This window comes from Ascaphus truei, chromosome 1 (assembly GCF_040206685.1).
Source record: "Ascaphus truei isolate aAscTru1 chromosome 1, aAscTru1.hap1, whole genome shotgun sequence".
In the NCBI taxonomy this organism is placed as follows: Eukaryota; Metazoa; Chordata; class Amphibia; order Anura; family Ascaphidae; genus Ascaphus; species Ascaphus truei.
This window is the reverse complement of record NC_134483.1, coordinates 61,502,524-61,524,530: the sequence shown is the minus strand read 5'-3', so window position 1 is coordinate 61,524,530 and position 22,007 is coordinate 61,502,524. Positions and strand designations below refer to the sequence as shown.

General features: G+C 39.4%; 1 protein-coding gene across 1 annotated transcript in view; it reads left to right on the top strand.

The window, feature by feature from the left end:
* The first annotated feature begins 9,057 nt into the window (after nucleotides 1–9,057).
* The window catches only part of FGF10 (fibroblast growth factor 10), a 103,513-nt gene continuing 90,563 nt past the window's right edge, over nucleotides 9,058–22,007 (top strand). Inside the window, exon 1 of the mRNA XM_075589024.1 lies at nucleotides 9,058–10,293. Within this exon, the coding sequence (XP_075445139.1) occupies nucleotides 9,855–10,293 (439 nt within the window). The 5' untranslated portion in view covers nucleotides 9,058–9,854. The remainder of the gene's footprint in view (nucleotides 10,294–22,007) is intronic.

Below are 22,007 nucleotides of genomic sequence, written 5' to 3'. Positions count from 1 at the left end.
GTCATTACGTCAAGGGGGCGGGACTAACGCTCGTGATCGGAGCGCGTCCTGTACCCATACTAACTCCCTAACAGAGAGCTAGCCCTAAGCATTGAGCTTGTAATTAGTCTACATGAGCAGATATCGTGTGTCTATTGAGCCACGAAGCATTAGTCTATGTGTGCATAGCTATTCAGCATTACCACGATCTCTGCCTTTTTATGCTACCAGCCTCTCACGTTTTTATTGTCTCGAGTGTATGTAGACACTACTTGTGTACTACAATTTTTATTTTTTCTACCCAGTGGATCCACGGTTACTTATCTATAGCAGATGTACTCTCCATGACATCTGCGATAAGGTAGTAGTTAGTGAGTGCGTGTGAGTGCTTTAAACACTGCTGTGGTACTATGATTCAGCAGCACCACCCAGGGAATACAGCAGCGATCTGCTGACCTGGTCTATCCTTATTACTGGTGATCACGGTCTGTCCCTGTGTGAGCACATAGGGATGAATACTTACCTGATATGCTCACCTGTGTATACCGTATGAATACCTACCTGGTATACCTACCTGTGTATACCGTGCGACCGGTGTATATAACAACACTCACCACTACCTAGAGCTTCAATACTGATAGCCACCTGTGGCTGTGGCTGTGACAAACAATAACTGCCATAGACTCCAGTGGGTTTTTGACACCATCTAGCTTTACCCTGCACATATCATCAGGGGTATTAGCCCACACTATACACGTGAGACCTGGTATTTTTTACTTTCGCTGCGCTTTTTTGGCTCATATGAGTCTCAATCACCTTGGTACTTAGCGTCCTTATTTTAACATTGAGTTATGACTCCAATAAAAGGTTTTTAATGTGCACACTTCACACATCACTGCATACACTCCTATTCCTGTCCCCTGTATATTGTGCATCTGCTGAGTGCTCTCCATTGGGGTTCTTTTCTCTCCACAATACCAGTCCTTAGACTTCCAATGTTTCTTCGGTCAGAAGGCCACAATGATTCCTGATATTACCATGGATATCTTCACCCGCAGATTCTGACATCCTCTTTCTTGTTCCCTTGGCCAGGCCAGGCAGAAGGGTTCAATACCAATGGGTGTTCAGGCTGCAGGCCTACTAATCCAATGTAGTATTTTCTTCTCGTTAGAGAGAGGGGTGACTACAGACTAGCACAGTCTTTTTCTCTGTTAAGAAAGACAGGTGACTAATAAACACACAAAACAAAACCCATAGTGAGTGTTTCAGTGCCCTGTGCAATGCAGTAAAAAAGTTCTCTGGCGATTAAACAACTCTGCTACCTCCAGCTTAATGGCTGGGGAGATGCTCAGAGCAGAAACGATAAAAGTCTGTTATATTGTTCTTCTGCTGTTGCCATAAGTGCCCAAATAATGTGTTGGGTGGTGCTTCTCATCCATCCGCACTCGAAGGTGTGGACCCCCCAGATTGAATAGGCCTGGGGTGCCAAAACTAAAATGTCCGGGCTCTCGTGTCCATTTCTCTACTGGGCATCAAGTGTATCCTTCTGTGTCATCCTGATAAGAACAGATACTGGACTTGATCTTAACCATAAGGCCAACTCACAAACCGTTGTTTAAAGCGTTTGGGTCTCACCAGTGTGAGGAGGGTTACTGGCCTTGCAATGTGAAGCTGGGAGTGGCTACAACCAGACACACAAAGTAAGTTATGGTAAGTAAACAGGGACAAAACTCCTCCACTGCACAGCAAATAAAAATACCACATATGAGCAGAGATTATATGATATAAGATTATAGATATGAGAGAATTTGGATCCGCAGGGGATCGGCTGTTTCCTTTGGTCTGCGGATTTCAGGGGATCAATGCCAAAAATGGCTATTCACATTTTGCAGATTTTGTATTATTATCAAAAATCTTAGTGGATTTTGCAACCCGTGCACCGGATTGCTAAATCGGCGGATTGGATTCTACAAATCCATCCACGTTTTGTATCCATTGACGGGTTTTGATGAATTTACATGGATTGAAACTAAACCCGTTTGCGGATTTTACACCGCAAAACATATTTGGGGGGGGTTCACCCATCTCTTCTTGTGAGTACAGCCACAGGACTCAGACAGGTCCACAAACCTGCTTTTTCCCATAAACTCTTCGCATACAGTGCTTCCACTGTAGCCAGAATCGTTTGGGTAATGACATCAAATGAGCACAGTGTCACTTTTTGCTTCTTATCCCTTTTAACATGGAGCCCTATAAGCTTATGTCTGCCGCATTACACAGCTTTTTCAGCACAGTCGGGGTTAAAGAAATGCATGGTCTGTAAACTAACTCACCGACAGCTGTTTTGACCTTTTTTGTGTCTCATCAGTGTAAGAATGGATTGAAATAAATACCTTTTAATCATCCAAGGCAATCATATATATGTTTATTGAAATTACTTTATAAAAAAAAAAAAAATGTTTACTATGAAAATACCTTTTCCAAAAATCGTGCAAAACAGATGATGCAAGTTATACTATTTCCCATAACTACTGCTAATGCTCTGCCTTCTGTCAGACTTTGCTGGGAATGCATGGCTCCACTCTGCTTTTATTGGCCCATCCGAAAGTGTCAGGACTCAGAGAGTCAGTGTTTCAGTTTATGAACAAGGCAGTAAATCAAAGGGGTGAACTTGCATGGTATTTTATCTTTATCTTTCTGTATACTAAGAAAGACACTGATAATCAGCTATTGATCCCCTGTGGATTTGAATTCGGTATATGAAAAGCCAAAAAAAAAAAAAAGCATTTGAAAAAGCTTTGGGAATTTTTTTTTTTTTTAATTAACAGTCGTTTAAAGATATTAATCCCAAGTTTGTTTTTATTTTATTTTTCATGCATATTATAATATTATATAACGTATTCACAATTGCAATGAGGATGGTATCCATAAAAGTAGCAGAAGGTTACAAATGAAATTATTCACAGCACTCTGTAAACAAAGCGTATATGCCAATTCTTTGTTTTGCACTATATGCTTCCACAAATTGACGTGAGCAGTATATGTTTGTTTGCTGCGGTGTAAGCAATGCCACCAGCTTGCTCGTCCTCAGTTAAAGAAAATCTCAAAAGTAATGTGTGATTTTTATCCTCAGATTTCTACCCAATTCAATTGTTTTTCGAGAAAAACTCCCCAGTACATACTGTTTCATCCTTAGTTTTCAATCTGCTTCTGAGGTCTTAATTCTGAAGCTGAACATCTGGGTTTTTTATGACTGTCACGGTAATGGTAACTTGTGCCAAAAGGGTAATGAGGAATTCAAAATGTCTCATGTTTTTCTCAAATGTCTCACTTCCATTTTTGGGATTTGCTGGTTGCGATACATTTAACAAACATGACAATTCTTCGTGGATTTAATTTTGACCGCACCTCACAAATCTCACTTTTTGTTGACATCTAAAAAGCCGGCTTGTGAGGTATCAAAGGCTCATGTAAAGATTACATCAATCAGGAACCCTCAGGCTGGGCCATTACGCTACCATATCACTACTGTATATGTTATAAAAAATATCACTTTTGGCCGCCCAAATATATCTAATGCTACTATGTTGACCACATGTTCCAAAATGCATAAAATTCACAATAAGTATAAATTGTAGGAAACATCAAAGAAGCAAAATTGGTTGCTATCATTCGGTGGTTAACTGCCTTAAAATGCAACAATATATCTCTATGTCTAGTAAAAGGTTATTAATCATTAATACTTCAGTGCAACAAAGCTTTTTTTTACTAGCATGTATAGCACATACTGTACAATCTCACAAATCCTTGAGATGCTGATCATAGTATTCACAACCGACCCGTCTTTGAGTTAGTCCAATATGCATCTCAGAACAGGTACTCTATACAGTACTAGTATGAATCAGTGTTAAAGGCACAGACTCATACACTACACTTCTAGAGAGCCAGCACCAAGTGTTTCTTACCAGCAGGGGTGCCAGATATCTGGCTATATAAAAAATGGAACTGTTTGGGGAAATAACTGCATGTAAAGAATTAATAAGACAGGCATATTTAAAAAACAGCTTTATACCACAGATAAATATCTGAGCAATGATTTTGTCTGGGAACAAGACTTTACTAAACAGACAAGTGTGGTCTTGAGTGTCTTCTCTTACTGTATGTCTGCAGTAAGAGCCCCATCCAGTGGTGATGGTTATTACACTGGGACAAAAGCATCCAAAGCTTTGTTGATATGTTTAAGTTCTCAAGTAGTTTTGTAAGATGACTGGTTATAGAAATAACCCCAAGTAATACAAGTCTGTCAGATGTAGAGTACTGTAAAATAACTGGCCATATCTTGCTGCCATTGTAACCGCATTTCACAACATAATGTTAAAAAAGGGCAGATTTAACAGTCACAAAGGATGTGTATAAAAGCCATGTGTATCTAACAGGTAAAGCAGCTGTCTCATTGGTTGTAGTGGCTATTGGTAAATAACTGCGAAATAGTTGGCTGCTTGTGTAAACAAAGATACTATTCCCAGTGCATGGTCCTGCTCTTGAAAAGAAAAACACATTAAAAAGGCCAAAAGGTCATTTTTTATCATTTTAAATGTATTGACATTTGGAGATCAAAGACTACTGAGGAAGCTGCTAGAAATGAGTCTAGACCTTTTGGATGGAAGTCTTCCTTGGTACTTAAGCAAATGTGACAGTGCTAACATTGGATCACTGAGAAATGACACTAATTAGAATGAAATGTAGCTTCCAAAGAGAGAAGAGAGATGCAGATCCAGAAATTAGCATAGCCTTTTCATTACAAGACTGTCCACATGACAGCAAGCCAACTTTGACAGTGAACACTACATAGGAAAAACATGCATATTATGAACCTTTTAAAGTTAAAGATGTCTACAATACTACTTGATGCATGTGACACTAAATTAAGCACTCCCCATGGGGGGGGGGGGGGGGGGGAGAGAATTGGATGTTGTTTAAAATATCTCTGGTGAAAAACTAAAGCAATAAATGTAAAAAAACTAAATATTAAATAAATAACCATGGATTTCTCAGATTTCATTGCTATCAAATCCCACACACATCTTTGGTCAAACATTTAAACACATTTTTTAATCTCTACGTGTAAGAGAGCTTTTTTTCTTTTAATACCCAGTTTGTATCTACTTTACACTTTTTCTTTAAAATAATGTCACCGTGGTTCATGGACCAACAATGACAACTCCAATGCATTGAGGTTTCTGACATGCAGAGCATGAGGTCAAATAGGCTGTTCTCTCCACAGGCCACAATTCAGTTGTACTAGTGATATCAATCATGTCTTAAAGGAATAAGGAATAAACCTGCAAGGGAAGAGGATGACGGGAGACGTGTAAAACAAAGAACAGCAAAGCATTTCCACAAGAAGTAATTATCACTTTACAGTAATACTACCAGATACAAACTCACTTGACCCGAGGTACAAGTTTTTTTCCAAGTTTGACATTTTGTGAGTTTTGCTGCTATAATGCATGTACGGCTGAGCTTACTGGCCCATGATTACCTTATTTTTGTTTTCTTATCTCAAATCTAGCATCTTACTTGTTAAAATAAAATGTCAAATTTGATAAATAAATAAAAAGATGCTTCTTTTAACCTCCCAGCTGGGCCTCTCACAGTAAGAGGGCAGGAATACAATGAATGGGCCCTGCATGCCACATATTGACTTGATAAAAGAGAAATAAATCATATTTTACTTTTTAGAGACGTTTTTAATCACAAACACACATGCGAGATTAAAAAACCTCACAGCTATCTATTAGCAAAATAATTTAAAGCAAAACAACTATAGTTTTCTGTATACTATGAAAATGAAACACAAAACCAGCACCCTTTTTATATTTTTTAAGTGTAGCTTTTTTTCTTTACAGTTGTCTCCTGTGTGATAGAAAAGTGAATGTACTGTAAATACCTACCATAACAAGCTTTTTAATGCATCCATTTGTTATTATTATTTTTTTAATCACCTCACAAAGGGAACATTTCTAAACTAATAATGTTGTCTTATTTTCATAGTTGCTCTCCTTCCACCTTTGTGCACATTATTTTTGTTGATACGTGTGATAACTCTAGCTATGCTATGCACTACTTAATCGTTGTGCTAGGCCTAGAATGCACTGTGAAGTGCTGAAGGTTTATATGCGAGTCTTACCATGCAGTCAAGTTTTCATCACACTTTTATCCTAGTTGCTTTCTAGAAAAAGCACAGCCAACATACACGGAAACATCCAGGAGATTGAGAGGGAGGAGAGAGCTGAAAGGGATATTTGTAGAGGTACCACTCTTCCGTGAGACCTGTATTGCTGGTAGTCTTTTCCAAACTTACCAGTGAAACAATTAATAAAGGAACCCATTAAGCTCCGATTATTGCTGCTAAAAAGGGAGGTTAAGTTTCAACCCTTTGAAGTAACTGAGAATGATTCAGGCCTCATTACAGAGATATAATCTACATTCATACATTTATGTTAGTGATTCAAATCTATTGGGACAGATTGAATTCCGTTAAATAGTGCATCTTTCCTGTGGAACTTTTCTCAGGCTAACCCAAATGGTGACCAAACAATGCAGAGTAGTAGGGTATTTAGAGATCTGACTGTGCTGTAAAAGAAAGGCTATACAGAAAAGAGGAAAAAAAGAAATAGATATAATCTAAAAAGCTATGTCAGCTTTTCATTTGGTCTCTGTTTTGTAAATGCCCTCCCTGTCATCACACAGTATGGAAAAAAAAGTAACTCTGTGTATGGATTTATGTGCCGCACCTGTCATAGCCAGATCTAGGTTTAACCCCTTTAAAGCCAAAGGGCCAACATTCTAGCAGGAATAATTAATGGTATGTGGGAAGGCCACTCAGATTTTCTAAGACTTTAAACTGTCATGCATTTATCATTATTATATTTTCAAATGTGCACGGCGGGAGTTTAGTTACAGTATTAATTCATAAAACACGTCATTTAGAAATAATATTGGCATAGCCATATTTTGGGGTTTTTAAGATTTCACTCTGTAGCTAGACATGAGGAATGTATACTTGAGAACGGTAGGTACCTTTATGCCTCTGCAATGTTTAACTAATTGGAAGAAGAGTTTATTAATTGTTTTTAAAGTAATTATAACAGAGCATTATGTAACGACATGTATTAATAATATAAAGAGAGAGGTATTTTAGCTGGGCTCAAGAAACATACTCATAAAATCACAATGATTGCATATAAAGTTAAAACAAAATATTTCTGTGTGTATTAAGTGAAGCTATAGGAAAAGTTCTTAGGAAAATGATTCTATAAGTGTTATAGAATGATGAAGAATACCGTATCAGTGTCATTTATACTTTTTTTGCCAGATCAGATGAAACATGTTTGCGTATTCTATATGGCAGGGGTGTGGAAACTGGAGGGCGCGAGATTCTCTGCTGGGGGCACAGGGTTTACAGAGTTTAAATTAAATGCTGGGGGAGTGGCGAAGGCCTCTGTAAACTTCACTTACCGTGGCTCAGACAACTTCTGGAGCTGGCAACGCGGTGTCAAATGACGGCGCGGGGTCACGTGACGCCACGTGTCCGTGATGTCAGAATGCCAGAGCCGAGGTAAGGTGGGGGGGAGGGGGGGTGAGGAGAGGGGGAGAGCTGGCAGGGGGGCGCAGGGGGAAAAGATTGCGCACCCCTGCTATATGGCATTAACTTATTTTAAACTACTGTAAAGTTTATTTTTCAGATGTGCCTCATAAGTTCTTCGATAACTGGTTGTCCCCAAGGTAGACTCATCATATCATTTGATCTATTTAAGTATCATAATACCTTAGAAATACTTATATGCAGAATTTGTTATACATGGGAATTAAGATGCTTTTATTTATTCTCACAAAATTGTGTGAACATATCTTTGTATATATAGTCTCAGCACTGATTTTTAATGCATTTGTTGATACACAACAAAAACACAAGAGCAGGGAATACAAATTAGTAAAGCAAGATTAGTATCAAAAATTACAGCAAATAAAAATATCACTTGTGAACACATTCTCATGTCTCAGACAGGTCTCCAACCATACTTTTTAACCATTATCTCTTAGCATACCATGCCACTGCAGCCAGGGATTCTGGGAAATTACATGCAAATGACCACACAGTGCCACCTTTTATTTCATGTTTATTTTAATATGGACCCCTATAAGCATATGTTGCCGTATTAAACAGCTTTTCAGCACAGCCTGGGCTAAAGAGTTGCATAGCCAGTACAACTTACTCACAGACATCAGTGTGAGAATAAGTTCCCACCAAACATAAATTATGGTGGACAAAAAAGTGACAAGCCCTCCACAGTACAGTGCACAGCAAATAAAAATATCACTTGTGATTACGATCTACAATTAGTAATCCTTCCTGAAATAATTAACAACATAACCATGTTTATATTTTTACATTTATTTTTACAAATTACATTATATGGTTTTTAAATCATTCACTCAGATAAGTATCAGTGCATTATAAAGTTATGGTAAAGATCGTGGTGTAAATGAATGTATGGCAAAGCATGCAGTTGAAGAATATTGGTGGTTATACAGTATTACTACAAGAAAGGGTTCCTTAACAACTCCTCACTTTGCAGAAGGAAACATATATTCTCAATGGCACCGCGCAAAGGAAATTGCATAGCAAAAACAGACACCAGACATAGACATAGTTTATGGTGAAATCTTTGTAATTCTAATAAAAGCTTTAGCTTTGAAGTGAAAGCGTGATTCAGTAAATGACTCATGCTGGCAATTAGAAATTGCTCATTGGGGTCCCTGTTCCTTTCTTAGTTAGGAGAGGGGATTTTAACTACAGTATAAATCGTGTGTGCCTAAAAGAGGCTAAAGTGTGAACTTTTTATTCCAGCAACGGAAGCAAGCAGGGAATGAGGACCTCCTTGGAGGCTGGCAGGGGTTAAGAAAAGGAAGCTAATGATGTCTTTTTTTCCTCTCTCTCTCTCCCTAACCAGTATATACTGTAATCAGCTTTAGCTGAGTTGTCTACAATGTTTCTGTAGAAGAGAGGAGGGGGAAAAAAAAGTCAGCAAGCAACAATCTCCAGGTGGCTCTCAAGCACTTCACTGCCAGCAAGAAAAAAAAAGGAAGAAAAAAGAGGCTAGACTAGAAAACAAGTCAAAAAGGGGCTTCCTGGTGGGGATTGGCTCAGGCTAGAAGACAGCAAAATTTGTAAAGCTGGAGTATCCAAGCATGCTGGTGGCGGGCAGCTCAGTGTAGAGGAGCGTTTAGGAGCAATTAGTAGGTTTCAGATCAGTGGAAGGGATCAGTGATCTCCAAAGCTTCCAAGAAGAACCCCCCTCGGACTCCCCCCTTGCGCCTGGGTTTCAGATGTCCACCGCTGCTTGACCCCTGCAGCCGACTGACCACCAGAGACACATCCCACCTCTGGATTGTAATCACTGACATTTACACTCCAGCTTCCAACCTGTTTACAACAAGGCATTACTATTGAGGCTTCAAAGCCAACTGCTCTTCCCCAGGCTGACAATTAGCCGAGAGAAGGTTTTACAGCCGCTTTGGGCTGAGGAAACAGAACAGAAGGAGGGGGGATAGACCCGAATTGAGACTTTTTTTGGAGGGGGTGAACATGCTGTCATCTCTCTCTTTTTTTTTTTTTTTTTTTTTAGGCTCAGCAGACTTTAACGTGCTTGGGAGGGAGAAAGCAACAGCACTGCTGCGAACGAAAGGGAACATGAAATAGGACAAGGAGGATCAGAGAGAAGATAATATCTTTTGTTTCTGGGGATATCCAAGAAGAGGACTTATCGGCATGAGAGGTCTTTAGAGGTGGGTTGTCACCCGAGTTATGGATGTTGGTGCACTATTCACTACAGCAGAGAGCAGAGTCTTGGAGATCAGTGACCACCAGCTCTCAACTTGCCTTCTACACGCTTTTATCGTTCCAGTATGTTTCTTTCCATGAGGCATTTTCTGATGCCGACAGCCTCAGTACAATGTGGAAATGGATACTGACAAATGGTGCCCCAGGCTTTTCCCACCTGCCCCGCTCCTTGCTGCTCTTCTTCTTGGTGTACTTTTTGTCTGTCACCTGCAATGACACCGGGAGCAGGGACTCGCTGCGGTCTCCAGAGGTCTCCTCCAACTCTTCCTCTGGGAGACACGTGCGAAGCTACAACCACCTCCAGGGAGATGTGCGGTGTAGGAAGCTCTTCTCCTTCACCAAGTACTTCCTCAAGATCGACGGGAACGGCAAGGTCAGCGGGACCAAGAAAGAGGACTGCCCCTACAGTGAGTAACATGCCTACCCCAGCTAGGGGCTGCACGGCTGGAATAGTGATACATGGACGGGCAGGGGAGGGCAGGCATAAATTCTTCAACAGTTTATTCAACTTTGTGGGTTCATTCAATATAGAAGTTGTAGTGTACATAATGTATGTATATAAAAGCACCCGTCAGGGTCAATAAGAGGACATAATTCTGAACTTGATGAACTTTGGTGGGCACGTAGCTGAAGGTTAGATGGCACTGTAAACCTAGAAGGTAGCACTTGATTATCAGATGAAATATCTATCTGAACAATGGGACTATGTATTGAGATGTACAGTATGTAGACTTTTATTTTACTAAAGCTAAGGGCGACATTTACTAAGAACTACCTAGGCTGTTTGCTTCAGTGGCAAGGGGGCAGTTTTACAGTGGCAGGAATCACAGTTTTGCTGTATCCAGTTATTTTGCACATTTTTGACCTGCTTTCGTGAGTATGTGAATATGAATGTGAATGGAAAGACTTCTGAAGCAATTATTCAACACTCTGTCATAATCGTGTCATTTTTCTGGTGTGTCAAGGAGTGGATCTCTTGACATAGTCATCAATAGACGATCGACTCCAGCCTCCTGTGGTAATTCTGCTCAGAGAAGTTACTGTACCACTTCACATAACTTCACTCAGAGACCCTTGTTAGGTCTATAATGTGACTTGACTTAATTGCCCTTTATCCCACTGTAATAATTTACAATAAAGTCAGCATACTGATTTATGTGATGGTGTTTATAACGAGATGGAGCACATTAGTGGGTTGATGGATGTCCTCAGCTTTAATTACTTGAGATTCTATAATGTAATTTTTGGTTTCTTTAAAAAGAACCACTCAAAAACTCGTGTACTCAGTGTTGCTTTATATTACTGCATGTTCATTTTCAGTGGGCCGATGCGCTACACATAAGATACATGTTCAAAGAATTCTATACAGTCACAATATAAGCAGCATTTGTATTTAAAATGTAATTTGGTAGCTTGTTCCAATTCCTCACCTGAGGGCTACTTAGACTTCAAAGAATCTCTAAATAACCCAATTTATTGACTCACGATGTGAAAATGTCAACAAATACAATACTTAACGTATATGATTGCACCATTGATGCTGTATTCTCCACTCATCTTTGGGATTTGTTCCTTCTCGTACTGCTCTCTAGATACTCCCTTGTAATCTTGTCCCAAATACTATCACAACTTCCACAGGCTGACCCTTGAACTTCTTTATAGAAACATATCCTACTTAACTATTATGAAGTACAGCCGTGTTAGATAAATAACCAGCCCCCTATATTATCTAACTGCTCTCAGCTGCTGGCAAATGCACTTCTCAGCCATCTGTCCTCCTCTCGTACAGCGTTTAACCAAACTCCTGCTTTGCCACTTTCAGGCATAAGTGAAATGTCAATAGCATGTGAGAGCTAAAGCTGGTAAATAACCACAGACCATGTGCCAAAAACATCACACAACTTGCTCTCGCAGGACAATAGGGTTAACACCGAGGGGTTCTGTCCTCTATCTAATGTTCTCCTCTGGTCCGGGGGGAGTCTGCAGATCTGGTTAATAGGGCTATACAGAAGAGGATCTCTGGTATTAACCTCTTCACTGCCAGTGGGGCCAGCAACGCACAGTTAACGGGGGACCCATTTGTTAAGAGAGGTTGTGCAGTTCCAATTACATGGGAGGTATAGACGCGGTGGTTTGTTACAAATGTGTCTTGTGCGAGGTTTCGTAGTTTCATTTTTTTTTTTAACGCAAACACGATTATTTTATTATTTTTCTGTTAAAATTGACTTTTGCAACAAGCTGCCTAAAATAATCAGATGCCGTCACATCACTAGCCATGCCTGCGATATCTGGTGACTGCTATTCCACAGTAATTGCTCGGTCTGAAGAATATGAAACAGAGTGTTTGGTATTTTTTCCCTCTCCAACTATAACCCTGTTTCCCATGTCCTGGATCCGAGGATCGATTTCAACGTGGGGTTGGTCAATGTGCTGTTTGTTTCTCTAGCCAGTTTAAAACCGGATTAGAGAGATCTGAAGGGGAAAAAAAAGCTCCCAAGCCTGAGAATAATTATCCTTTTATTATTCGAGGGGTGTGCATGAGCTGTAAAAAGAACCTGATTTCTGCTTTGCAATGATGTTTCTGGATTTGATTTCGGTTGCAGGACTGTGGTAGGAGAGATCACATACTATGCAGGAAAGTAACAGCTACAGTAGGAAACAGCACAGTACCCGGGTCTCTTACTCTCTGCTCCCTTGTTTGGGTACATTCAAGAGCTGTGACGAAAGGCAATCACAGCAAACATACACATGCTGATCATTGCCAGCATTTCGCCTTCTACAGTTCTGGTGATTTTATATGCTGTAACTTTTATACTGTGTCTAAATACAACGAAGACCACGAGCTGTCATTTATATTAACTTAAAGAGACACCCGTGTAGCAGCAATGAGAAAGGTGCCTATTTACTCTCCCTGTACTCGGCATAGGGTGAGGTCTGTGAGGCGCTGGCAGATCTCACGCGATTCACTTTCAGGTTCGGTTTCTCAGTCTGACAACTGCAGTTGACCCTCTAGCTGCACAACATCTTTAAATGTGCTTCATGCATGCTGTGTGTGCTGTCTGTGTGCTCCATGCATGCTGTGTGTGCTGTCTGTGTGCTTCATGCATGCTGTGTGTGCTGTCTGTGTGCTCCATGCATGCTGTGTGTGCTGTCTGTGTGCTCCATGCATGCTGTGTGTGCTGTCTGTGTGCTCCATGCATGCTGTGTGTGCTGTCTGTGTGCTCCATGCATGCTGTGTGTGCTGTCTGTGTGCTCCATGCATGCTGTGTGTGCTGTCTGTGTGCTACATGCATGCTGTGTGTGCTGTCTGTGTGCTCCATGCATGCTGTGTGTGCTGTCTGTGTGCTCCATGCATGCTGTGTGTGCTGTCTGTGTGCTCCATGCATGCTGTGTGTGCTGTCTGTGTGCTCCATGCATGCTGTGTGTGCTGTCTGTGTGCTCCATGCATGCTTTGTGTGACCATGCATACTGTGTGTGCTCAATGCATGCTTTGTGTACTCTCGGTGTGCCCCATGCATGCTCTGTGTGCTCCATGCATGCTTTGTGTACTTTGTGTGCTCCATGCATGCTCTGTGTGCTCCGTGCCTGCTCTGTGTGCTCCATGAATGATGATTGCAATGACGACATGCATGATGTCTATCCTCGATGCATGATGACATTGCAATTGTGACATGCATGATTATTAGTTATTTTTAAAGCGCCAACATATTCCACAGTGCGGTACAATGGGATACAGAGTTATGTATATCATGTAACCAGAATGACATACCAAATATAGACAAATAAGCTTAAACAGATTCAACGGGTAATGAGGGCCATGCTTGTGAGAGTTTACAATCTAGAGGGAATAAGGGACAATGTTGAAACAAAAGGTAAAGGTGCTGCTTGTTGTGGGATGGAGTATGCCTCAGGGTGGGAGTATGGTCCAGCCACACAGATGGTCCCATTAAGGTTTGGGGGTGAGAAGGTTAGGAGGTGTTAGACATTGCAATGCATCGCATGCCCCACTAGGAATGAGAGGGTCAAGTAGAGTTGGGAACAGAGTTTTAATAGCATGGTTTGCAGGCCTAAAATCGCAAATATATTATATCAGTATTAACTGTTCTGTAATCATGATGTTGACAATGATCTTCAGTGATCATAGCCATGTATAGAAATCAACGGTTTGGTAGAGCTAAGAGATGTTTGGGATTAAGAAGAGTGGAGAAACAGATGCTGTACATATTGATTTGAAGGTAATATGGTGTCATGATATATTGCTAACCAGTATTGATACAATTTTATAACAATGATAATAAGTAATCGCTACCCTGTATTGTGTAGGAATCAAAGGAAATCTAAGAGAATGGAAAAACAGATGAATATGGATGTATAGGTTCGCATGATATTAGACATATAGTGACCAGCAGAAATATTTTGCCAGCCTCTCCAGCATGAAATAAGGTTAAATTTGAGCTGGGTTGGAAATGCAACCAAAATTAGGAGAACTGAGAGCCATTGTCCAATAGAATATCTCTCCCACTGCTTTAATTTCAATGCACGGCTGCTGTTATTTGTATTTTCCATGTCTTCTTTATGGTAATATGATACTTCTGTGTGTATTATCCACGCAGCATATCTGGATCTCTGTGGTGGTAACTTGTGTTCTGTTTGTGGAATCACTCTTATTGCTTACATATATACTTTAAGTTCCTTAAACATTTCAGACCTCACACAGGTCATTTCTGCTCCAGTTATTCCTTTATTTATTCTTTCTAAATGAGAACCAGAAATTTCACATTTAGTTTTTTTAACGTGATGTACTACATCATGGATCAGTTCTGCAGCATTGAAATAATATGCCAGCACGGCAACAGTGACTGGTAGTTGCTTATTGACTGATGGATTCTATGTTAAATATAAGTTAAATAGTATTCTGTTTTTAAGTCGTTTTATATTGCTATGACCTGTCGTGAATCTAAGTGTCACATATTTTCAGTAATTGTGATGTGGCATACTGCATGTAGTGTTTTCCTCCCTTTAATCAAGTGAATAAACCAGTTTTTCTTTGAAGTCAGCCCTGTCGTGCTACCGTTCCCATTTGTTAATCCAGCAGATTGTTCTGCAGTCAGACACCCAATGTAGCTTTATTAGCTCTACAGTATGTATGCATGTGATGTCTCAGCATCACAGGATTGCTCTTTGTTAGATTTACAACTCAGTAGATGCTTTTCCTATGTTTTCTCTTTGTGATTTGGAATATTGCTGCTCACATGATTTATATCATGTTAATGTGTGTTCTGTTAATTTGTATATCGTTATGACATTATATATCAATTATTATAATTATATATATATATATATATATATATATTTATTTTCATCTGTGATGTTAAACAATGTCATGCTGTCATTAAAAATATTGCAAATGAAAATACCACTTATGAGCACATTTGCAAGTCTCGGACAAGTCTGCACCCGACATTTCCCCATTATATCTTAGCATAGAATGATTCCACTGCAACCAGGGATTCTGGGTAATGACATGCAAATGAGCCATTCAAAATATAACATTTGCAGCCCACTGAAACCACACAGTGTGAGTAAAACATAATACAATTAAACTTTAAAATAGGTAATGTTGTGTCACTTCTACAGAGTGATGAACTGAATGTCAGGAAAAAATTCCCATGTTTTTTCATGTCATAAATATTTCTTCACGTTTTCAGGTGATAATTATCGAGTATGCCTCAAAATTAAAAATTAAAGCCAAAATATAAACAGTAATGAGCCTAAAAATTACGATCACCTTTCCATGCAGAAGTCTTGTTTACTTAGTTAATTGTTTTTCTGTATAAATAATATGGTGTGAAATATTGGAGTTATGATGTCATATAATATTTACTGGGACATTACACATGGTGATTACTTTGGATTTTCTCAGAGGCAATTCCTTGCTATGTTATTAGAATATAAGTAGAACACAAAGCAAATAGCGCACAGCCAGGGAGTCAGGTGGTAGATAAAAAGTAAATTCCACTTATTTCAGTGCATGACTGATAAAATCATCACCCCAGAGGGGAAGAAACACACAGCCTCCTACGCGTTTCGGACAAGTAGGTCCTTTATCAAGGAGTTGATAAAGGACCTACTCGTCCGAAACGCGTAGGAGGCTGTGTGTTTCTTCCCCTCTGGGGTGATGATTTTATCAGTCATGCACTGAAATAAATGGAATTTACTTTTTATCTACCACCTGACTCCCTGGCTGTGCGCTATTTGCTTCGTGTTCTACTTACATTGGATTTCCTTTTCATGGCTGGCACGCCACTACGGATCCCCAGTGATTGTTGGAGTGGGTAAGAGACTTACAATTATTCCTCATGACTATTATAGTTGAGTACTCTTATTTGGATTGTTCTCAGTGGATGCTATATTGCTTATGTCCGTTTGAGTGACTCACAGTTCATTTTCACTGATACCCACTCCCGCTCACTTCACTATGGGGCTTTTCTAAGATGCTTTGATATCTGGATGAAGTTTTACTGGGGTGGAGCACCCTATTTCCCCTATATCCTCGAATACTATGTTATTAGAATCGCTGGTTTATTTGTCCTGAGTTGGATCCACTTAGCCAGTGAGTGACTGTAGATTGAGTTTTTCATGGAATTTGTCATGTAGCTGCAAATAGTGTGTGTGTATATATATAATGTATATATATATAATGTATATATTTTCTTATAAACAATGTCCATTTTGTGTGGAAAAAATATAGATTTTAAATATATAAATTTCCCCTTATTATTTTTCTCTGAGTGTTTTAATAGGGCAGTGGAAATACAAATGTCTAGTGGTTTAAATCTACTTATGATATGAAGCTATTCAAGCTTGAGTAATATCATTACCATAATTATATAAACAGCTCCAGAGTAATTAGTCACCAAAAATCAATTCTGCCATGTTGACAAGTGTAAGATCAAAGAGAATACAATATTTTCCATTTTCTTTAAAATGTTTTTTTTGGCCTTTTAAAGTATGCTAGTCTATTCTAATTTGTATTTAATTAACGTCTGTGTCAAAACTTTGGAAGTAAAAGTATAGGTTTTGTAAATCATAATTTCACGTGGTTGTGAAACCAGAACTCTGCCATCATTTCCAGCTGAACTGCTTCAGCACAAGTTCACGGTATCATTAATATAGTGTCTAAATCAGGGGTGCTCAACTCCAATCCCCCAACAGGTCAGGTTTTCAGGATATCCCAGCTTCAGCACAGGTAGCTGAATCAGTCCCTGCTTCAGCACAGGTGGCTTAATCAGAGTGTCAGTCTTTCTCAAAGACTGAGCCTCTGATTGAGCCACCTGTGCTGAGCTGAAGCTGGGATATCCTGAAAACCTGGACAGTTTAGGGGGGGGGGAGAGCAGGGGGCTTGAAGTCTGGATTTGCGCACCCCAGAGTTAAAGTATGCTAGTCTATTCTAATTTGTATTTAATGAACATCTGTGTCAAAACTTTTGGAAGTAAAAGTATAGGTTTTGTAAGTCATAATTTCACATGTGGTTGTGAAATCAGAACTCTGCCATCATTTCCAGCTGGACTGCCTCAGCACAAGTTCATTGTATCATTAAGATATTGTCTAAATGTTGGCTAATTACATGGGAACAAGCTTTTGCCATGCCTACAGGCTAGTCAGTCAGCCCACCAAATGGTAAATTGTAGCCAATTAGGATGTTTAAACTCTAGTAACTGCTAGAGATTTTTTTTTATCCCAACCCACACCTGATATGCTCCTTTTATCCCCCCAAAAATAATTACATTTGTTGCTGCAAGCTACTTCATTACATTAAGCTAAAACAGGGTATGATTGTTTTTAGAGAACATCTGTCCATTCGTAGAAGCTACTAAGAAGTGTGTAATAAAGCCTGTAAGATATGATATGCTGAGTAATTGCACATCAGTGCATTGATGGCTGGTTGCCATTAAAGCAGCAGTTCAAGCAATATCCTACGTGTTTTTTTTTTTTTTTTTTTTAATAATAAATCAGTTCTGTACTAGGATCAAATACTGTACTTGTAGAATTTAAAAAAAAAATGTTTTAAAGACATTTTTATATTTCTAATGTTGGAAGTATTTCCAACGTGACCTTCCCCTTCCCTTTCTGATAGGCTCTGGCTCTTGAGCCCCACCCTCTCTCTAGCAGTGCACCAATTGTATCTAGTAACTGCCCAGTCAATCATATTCCTGGTCTACATTGCCCAGAATGCTGTGCAAGAACTGAATTAAATAACCCGGAGCAAGCGATCGGTTACAGGAGAACGGATCGATCTGCAGTTTGGCTACTTACTTGTCAGTGTGTAGATTGTATTGATGCACATATTGAATGGGGGAAAATATATATATATATATATATATATATTTTTTTTTTTTTAAACGGCAGCTTGAACTGCAGCTTTAATGTCTCCAAGGCTTGGTCACATGATCTCAGTATAAATATTGCAAAAAATTTAACCTTTTCATTAGAGATAGCAGCAATTTGTTAAGAGCATGTATTTTGTCAGCACTACATACATGTTTACATTAGCAGTTGATTTCTTACAGTTCACAGTTACATTAAAAAAAATACATACTTGTTAGATCAGGGGCGGCCAACTTCCAGTCCTCAAGGGCCATCGCCAGGTCAGGGTTTCAGGATATCCCTGCTTCACCACAGGTGGCTCAGCCGGAATGACTCAACCACCTGTGCTGAAGCAGGGATATCCTGAAAACCTGACCTGCTGGTTTCAAACCAGAAATGTCGTTGGCCACTCCTGGTATATACTAACTGATAAATTATGTTTGATCTGCCAGAAAACAAGGTATGTAATTCAGTTAAGAGCCTGTTTTATTATTGTTCACATCTAGGGCTCTGCCCTTGAAATGTTACCATTTATGCTTCAGAGAAAAGCCTGTCTGCAGCTGTGTGTTTCCCTGTACAGTGATTGCTGAAGCCACGGTCATTTTAGCAATGCAGCTAGAGGTAATCGGTCCTCATTCTATGTTCCCTATTTTCTACCTTTTTATTCTGGACTCTCACTTCCTTGTGAAACCCTCAAGTATTCTGATAGGAGAAAAACTGCTGTAAGACATTTTTATGGGTTGATTTTAAGAATGGTCTAACTCAGGGGAGCGCAAACTTTTGAAGCTGCCCCCCCCCCTGCCTGGCCTCCCCCGGTCTCGCGCCCCCTCTCCTACCTGCCAGCTGCGTCAAATGACACTCCGGGGTCGACCCGCGGGCGTCATTTGACGCCTGTGACATCACGTCCAATGACGCAGCGTTGCCATGGAGACGCGTCTGAATCCCGGTACGTGTTACTGTTGCAAAGGCCTCACGCGATCCCCGTCATTTAATTTAAATGCCTTGGGTAGGAGCGCGGGACTTCTGAAACCGCCCGCACCCCCCCAGACAAATATCCCACCCCCCCTGCGCACCGCTGGATTAACTTGTTCTTGTCAATATGTATTATTTATTCTAATTTAGACTTTTAGATCAAATTCCAAAAGATATTTACTGTAATCTTTAAAATGAGAAACCCAACATAATACAGAGTTTCATAGCGAGTGTTTTTAACTTTGATTAAACTTTGCTAGATAATGCTAAAGTTGAACGAACCATTAGTCAAGTATAAGGCTAAATATTGTTAAAAGATTACTAATTTAATGACAAGCAATGCAGACGTATGTACATATCATTATTTTAAACGTCAAAGAACTCATCCCTACATCTTCTTATTGCTCTGTATAACCACACTTCACTTGCGCCACTGATGTGTAAACTATTATAGTAAATGCAAAATACTGTAGCTTGGTAAATTTAAACTAAGTCACATATATGATAAATTATGCTTTTAACACTCAGTCAAAATATAGCCATTTATGTGTGCATAATCTAATGTCAGCAGTGATAGTCATGCTTGTCAATCATATAATTGCTCTTTGACTTCTGTGCCCTGTGTGAATTAACTTTTTATTGCAAACATATAATTCAATGCATAGAAAATGTTAGCGACATTAGCATTAGTCAGTATTAGTTTTCAGATCTAAATTTATAAAGCATTTAAAGCTGCAGACCAAGCAATATCCTACATGTGTGTTTCTGTAATAAATTAGTTCTGTACTATGAAAAAATACTTGTAGCATTTAAAAAAAAAAACACTCTGAATTACATTTGTTATGTATTATAATGTAACAAGCATTTTTTGTTTCTATAGCAAGATTTTACAAAGTCACATCCCCTTCATAAACCGGCTCATGCACACCCATTTTTGAGCTCTGCCCTCTCTCTAGCAGTGCATTAATTGTATCTAGTGACTGTCTGGTCACATGATCTTCCCCACAGAATTTTGCATCTTTTGGTCCTTTTCTGCTGCACAGACAGCCATTTAGTGAACCCACGAGCCGAATCTTCGCCGATCGATCGGCAACTTAGCTAATTACTTATAATTGTGTAGATTGCATTGATGCACATATTAGAGCAGCAGTCCAAGCTGCCGTTTTTAATTTTTATTTTATTTTGTTCCCCCTTTAATATTTGCATTCATACAATCCACGCACTGATAAGTAATTGGCTAAGTTGCCGATCGATCCGTTCTCTTGTGATCAATTGGCAAAGATTCGGCTCAGGGGTTTAGTGAGTCCATTAACTATATTGCAACTTCAATATATATGGCTAAATATGACAACAGCTGGTGCCGTACATACTTGGGCAAAAGTCCAAGAACAGTAAATCCTGTTATGCTATGGCTGTCCAGAATTATCACATACATAACCAACACTTAATCCTTCTGCCCCAAATATTTATGACAAACTGGCACCCCAGAATTTTCAATATATATAAGTAATCCCATCTTTACAGGTCGTAATGGTTTTGAGTGTTATCCAACACCAGGAATGTGTTAATGTTATTGGAGTATTGAATTTCTGACTCTGATAAAATGACATAACTCTTATTCTAGACCCATTGATTACATAGATCATGTACCAAATATGTCACCTACATGAAGTCTGTAGAAGATATGCTGTGCGTTCAGTATGCACAATATGATGTGCAGCACCTAACCATTCCACACATTACAGTTCCCATAAAGTAATGTTTTATTACTTCATAGGACAGACCTTGCAATCGATCTAAAGAGAAATATGAACATTGATAACATGTAGGTACATCATGTCAAAACATGGATACATAAAAATAGTGTTGAAGAGATTCTTTAACTGTGCGAGCTCTCAGAAGCATACAGTAGTGAGGAAAGAACGGAGATACTGTATTAAAAAATGCAAATCTAATTAATGAAGCGATATATGCCCAGGACATGCCGTAAATGAACATGGTGTCATCTAAACCAGGGGTGTGCAAACTGGGGGGCAAATTACATCCTGTTTCTACCTCTGGCAAAGCCCAACAAAGACACCGCCATGTTGTTTTTAGATGGCAACCATTTGTTCTTTTATTCCTTGTCCCTTCACCACCTAATGCCTCACATCACCTGGATGTAGAAATGCCCTTCTACATCAGCGCAACGCTCACTGACATTACTGGGATTGCCCTCAGTGGATTGCCATCGTCATGGCAATTTCTTTGTTTGATCCCCACTAATGGTCTTCATTTTGTGGCTGTAGGAAACGCTAAATCTGTAACGGAAATAAATATTTTACATATCCTTAATGCTATCAATTACAGCAGGGGTGCTCAACTCCAGTCCTCAAGCCCCTGCCCCCCAACAGTTCTGGTTTTCAGGATACCCCACCTTCATTACAAGGTAGATCCAGAGAGGACCCAAAAAGAATCACCAAAAGAGCACGCAATGCTAATATTGGTAGCAATATTATTAGGACTGCGTACAGTATGTTAGTGGGATATAATATCTCCACAGGGCTGGTATCATGAACCAAGGGGTCAGCTACTATTAAAATGAAAATAATAAAACTTTATTACAGCTACAGAAAATACATGGTAAATGATTATTATTTACAGTGAAACTTAAAATCCCTGTGGTTGAGCGGCAGCGTAATGATATACTGTATGCATGTATATATGGGAAGGGGTGCCCAAACGTATAAATAAGCATATGTGGACAAAGCTAATACATATACATTCAAGGATATTTCCAGTA